General features: G+C 51.4%; 1 protein-coding gene across 1 annotated transcript in view; it reads right to left on the minus strand.

The window, feature by feature from the left end:
- LOC144952411 (cysteine protease ATG4B-like) overlaps positions 1 to 5,959 on the minus strand; it is a gene marked incomplete at its 5' end in the record, with an annotated part of 20,417 nt that extends 14,458 nt beyond the window's left edge. The window contains one exon of the mRNA XM_078882806.1: positions 5,846 to 5,959. Coding sequence (XP_078738932.1) covers positions 5,846 to 5,959 — 114 coding nt within the window. The remainder of the gene's footprint in view (positions 1 to 5,845) is intronic.

Raw genomic sequence — 5,959 nt, forward strand, 5'->3', positions numbered from 1 at the left:
ACACAGAGAGACACATTCATAGACACACACAGAGACACATTCATAGACACACACACAGAGAGACACATTCATAGACACACACAGAGACACATTCATAGACACACACAGAGACACATTCATAGACACACAGTGTCATAGACACACACACAGAGAGACACATTCATAGACACACAGTGTCATAGACACACACACAGAGAGACACATTCATAGACACACATTCATAGACACACACACACAGTGTCATAGACACACACATAGACACACATTCATAGACACACAGTGTCATAGACACACACATAGAGACACATTCATAGACACACACACACAGTGTCATAGACACACACATAGAGACACATTCATAGACACACACATAGACACACATTCATAGACACACATTCATAGACACACACACACAGTGTCATAGACACACAGTGTCATAGACACACACATAGAGACACATTCATAGACACACACACACAGTGTCATAGACACACACATAGAGACACATTCATAGACACACACATAGACACACATTCATAGACACACATTCATAGACACACACACACAGTGTCATAGACACACAGTGTCATAGACACACACATAGAGACACATTCATAGACACACATTCATAGACACACACACACAGTGTCATAGACACACAGTGTCATAGACACACACATAGAGACACATTCATAGACACACATTCATAGACACACACACACAGTGTCATAGACACACAGTGTCATAGACACACACATAGAGACACATTCATAGACACACACACACAGTGTCATAGACACACACATAGAGACACATTCATAGACACACACATAGACACACATTCATAGACACACACACACAGTGTCATAGACACACAGTGTCATAGACACACACATAGAGACACATTCATAGACACACACACACAGTGTCATAGACACACACATAGAGACACATTCATAGACACACACATAGACACACATTCATAGACACACATTCATAGACACACACACACAGTGTCATAGACACACAGTGTCATAGACACACACATAGAGACACATTCATAGACACACATTCATAGACACACACACACAGTGTCATAGACACACAGTGTCATAGACACACACATAGAGACACATTCATAGACACACATTCATAGACACACACACACAGTGTCATAGACACACAGTGTCATAGACACACACATAGAGACACATTCATAGACACACACATAGACACACATTCATAGACACACACACATAGAGACACATTCATAGACACACATTCATAGACACACACACACAGTGTCATAGACACACACACAGAGAGACACATTCATAGACACACACATAGACACACATTCATAGACACACACATAGACACACATTCATAGACACACACACACAGTGTCATAGACACACACATAGAGACACATTCATAGACACACACATAGACACACATTCATAGACACACACATAGAGACACATTCATAGACACACACACATAGAGACACATTCATAGACACACATTCATAGACACACACACACAGTGTCATAGACACACACACAGAGAGACACATTCATAGACACACACACAGAGACACACATTCATAGACACACACACAGAGAGACACATTCATAGACACACACACAGAGAGACACATTCATAGACACACACACAGAGAGACACATTCATAGACACACACATAGACACACATTCATAGACACACACATAGACACACATTCATAGACACACACATAGACACACATTCATAGACACACACATAGAGACACATTCATAGACACACACACATAGAGACACATTCATAGACACACATTCATAGACACACACACACAGTGTCATAGACACACAGAGAGACACACACACACAGTGTCATAGACACACACACATAGAGACACACACATAGACACACACAGTGTCATAGACACACACACAGAGAGACACATTCATAGACACACACACAGAGACACACATTCATAGACACACACACAGAGAGACACATTCATAGACACACACACAGAGAGACACATTCATAGACACACACATAGACACACATTCATAGACACACACACAGAGAGACACATTCATAGACACACACACATAGACACACATTCATAGACACACACACAGAGAGACACATTCATAGACACACACACAGAGAGACACATTCATAGACACACACACATAGACACACATTCATAGACACACACACAGAGAGACACATTCATAGACACACACACAGAGAGACACATTCATAGACACACACATAGACACACATTCATAGACACACACATAGACACACATTCATAGACACACACATAGAGACACATTCATAGACACACACACAGAGAGACACATTCATAGACACACACATAGACACACATTCATAGACACACACATAGACACACATTCATAGACACACACATAGACACACATTCATAGACACACACATAGAGACACATTCATAGACACACACACAGAGAGACACATTCATAGACACACACACACAGAGACACATTCATAGACAGTGTAATAGACACACACACAGAGAGACACATTCATAGACACACACATAGACACACATTCATAGACACACACATAGAGACACATTCATAGACACACACATAGACACACATTCATAGACACACACATAGAGACACATTCATAGACACACAGTGTCATAGAGACACACATAGAGACACATTCATAGACACACATTCATAGACACACACACACACATAGAGACACATTCATAGACACACATTCATAGACACACACACAGTGTCATAGACACACAGAGAGACACAGACACATTCATAGACACAGTATGTCATAGACACACACATAGAGACACATTCATAGACAGTGTAATAGACACACACACACAGAGACATAGTCACATTCATAGAGACACATTCATAGAGACACACACACAGTGTCATATACACACACAGAGACACATTCATAGACACACAGTGTCATAGAGACACACATAGAGACACATTCATAGACACACAGTGTCATAGACACATTCATAGAGACACATTCATAGACACCTGCAGTCATAGAGACACACACACACATAGACACATTCATAGACACAGTGTAATAGACACACAGAGAGACACAGACACATTCATAGAGACACATTCATAGACACACAGTGTCATAGACACACACATAGAGACACACACACAGACACCTGCAGTCATAGAGACACACACACACATAGAGACAGAGACACATTTATAGAGACACACAGTGTCATAGACACACACACACAGACACCTGCAGTCATAGACACACACACACACAGAGACACAGAGAGACAGAGACACACAGTGTCATAGAGATCGTGTCATAGACAAACACAGATCGTCGTAGACAGACAGAGCGTCATACAGACAGTCTCATAGAGATGCAGTGTCATCGAGACACCCTGAGCCCTGTGCCCCCCCCCCCCGTGTCTCCGTGTGTGTCCCCGTGTGTGTCCCCGTGTCTCCCTGTGTGTGTCTCCGTGTGTGTCACCCGCCGTGTCTCCATGTGTGTCCCCGTGTGTGTCCCCGTGTCTCCGTGTGTGTCTCCCGACGTGTCTCCGTGTGTGTCCCCGTGTCTCCCTGTGTGTGTCTCCGTGTGTGTCACCCGCCGTGTCTCCGTGTGTGTCCCCGTGTGTGTCTCCATGTGTGTCCCCGTGTGTGTCTCCGTGTGTGTCCCCGTGTGTGTCTCCATGTGTGTCCCCGTGTGTGTCCCCGTGTCTCCGTGTGTGTCTCCCGACGTGTCTCCGTGTGTGTCCCCGTGTCTCCCTGTGTGTGTCTCCGTGTGTGTCACCCGCCGTGTCTCCGTGTGTGTGTCCGTGTGTGTCCCCGTGTCTCCCTGTGTGTGTCTCCGTGTGTGTCATCCGCCGTGTCTCCGTGTGTGTCCCCGTGTGTGTCTCCGTGTGTGTCCCCGTATCTCCGTGTGTGTCCCCGTGTCTCTGTGTGTGTCTCCCTGTGTGTGTCTCCGTGTGTGTCTCTGTGTGTGTCTCCCTGTGTGTCTCTGTGTGTGTCTCCGTGTGTGTCTCCGTGTGTGTCTCCTGCCGTGTCTCCATGTGTGTCCCCATGTCTCCCTGTGTGTGTCTCCGTGTGTGTCCCCGTGTCTCCGTGTGTCCCCGTGTCTCCCTGTGTGTGTCTCCGTGTGTGTCCCCGTGTCTCCGTGTGTGTCACCCGCCGTGTCTCCGTGTGTCTCCGTGTGTGTCTCCGTGTGTGTCACCCGCCGTGTCTCCGTGTGTGTCCCCGTGTCTCCGTGTGTGTCACCCGCCGTGTCTCCGTGTGTGTCCCCGTGTCTCCGTGTGTGTCCCCGTGTCCCCGTGTGTGTATCCGTGTGTGTCTGTGTGTGTCCCCGTGTCTCCGTGTGTGTCTCCCGCCGTGTCTCCGTGTCTCCCTGTGTGTCTCCCCGTGTCTCCCCGTGTGTGTCCCCGTGTCTCCCCGTGTGTGTCACCCGCCGTGTCTCCGTGTGTCTCCCGCCGTGTCTCCCCGTGTCTCCCCGTGTCTCCCTGTGTCTCCCCGTGTCTCCCCGTGTCTCCCCGTGTCTCCGTGTGTGTCCCCGTGTCTCCCCGTGTCTCCCCGTGTCTCCCCGTGTGTGTCCCCGTGTCTCCCCGTGTGTGTCACCCGCCGTGTCTCCGTGTGTGTCTCCCGCCGTGTCTCCGTGTGTCCCCGTGTGTCTCCCCGTGTCTCCCTGTGTGTCTCCCCGTGTCTCCCCGTGTGTCTCCCCGTGTCTCCCCGTGTCTCCCTGTGTCTCCCCGTGTGTGTCCCCGTGTCTCCCCGTGTGTGTCACCCGCCGTGTCTCCGTGTGTGTCTCCCGCCGTGTCTCCCCGTGTCTCCCGTGTGTCTCCCCGTGTCTCCCCGTGTGTGTCCCCGTGTCTCCCCGTGTGTGTCACCCGCCGTGTCTCCGTGTGTGTCTCCCGCCGTGTCTCCGTGTGTCCCCGTGTGTCTCCCCGTGTCTCCCTGTGTGTCTCCCCGTGTCTCCCCGTGTGTCTCCCCGTGTCTCCCCGTGTCTCCCTGTGTCTCCCCGTGTGTGTCCCCGTGTCTCCCCGTGTGTGTCACCCGCCGTGTCTCCGTGTGTGTCTCCCGCCGTGTCTCCCCGTGTCTCCCGTGTGTCTCCCCGTGTCTCCCCGTGTGTGTCCCCGTGTCTCCCCGTGTGTGTCACCCGCCGTGTCTCCGTGTGTGTCTCCCGCCGTGTCTCCGTGTGTCCCCGTGTGTCTCCCCGTGTGTGTCTCCCGCCGTGTCTCCGTGTGTCCCCGTGTGTCTCCCCGTGTCTCCCTGTGTGTCTCCCCGTGTCTCCCCGTGTGTCCCCGTGTCTCCCCGTGTGTGTCACCCGCCGTGTCTCCGTGTGTGTCTCCCGCCGTGTCTCCGTGTGTCCCCGTGTGTCTCCCCGTGTCTCCCTGTGTGTCTCCCCGTGTCTCCCCGTGTGTCTCCCCGTGTCTCCCCGTGTCTCCCTGTGTCTCCCCGTGTGTGTCCCCGTGTCTCCCCGTGTGTCACCCGCCGTGTCTCCGTGTGTGTCTCCCGCCGTGTCTCCGTGTGTCCCCGTGTGTCTCCCCGTGTGTGTCCCCGTGTGTCCCCGTGTCTCCCCGTGTGTGTCACCCGCCGTGTCTCCGTGTGTGTCTCCCGCCGTGTCTCCGTGTGTCCCCGTGTGTCTCCCCGTGTCTCCCCGTGTCTCCCCGTGTGTCCCCGTGTGTCTCCCCGTGTCTCCCCGTGTCTCCCTGTGTGTCCCCGTGTCTCCGTGTGTCCCCGTGTCTCCCCGTGTCTCCCCGTGTGTCTCCCCGTGTCTCCCCGTGTGTGTCCCCGTGTACCTGGAGCGAGGGGATGTAGATGGGGTTGATTTCCGTGAGTCCCAGTCTCAGCGGAATCAGCAGCAGCAGCGGTCTCCAAGTGCCGCCCCCACACTGTGCACGCTCACCGGCACT

The sequence above is a fragment of the Lampetra fluviatilis genome, chromosome 67, assembly GCF_964198595.1.
Source record: "Lampetra fluviatilis chromosome 67, kcLamFluv1.1, whole genome shotgun sequence".
Lineage (NCBI taxonomy): Eukaryota > Metazoa > Chordata > Hyperoartia > Petromyzontiformes > Petromyzontidae > Lampetra > Lampetra fluviatilis.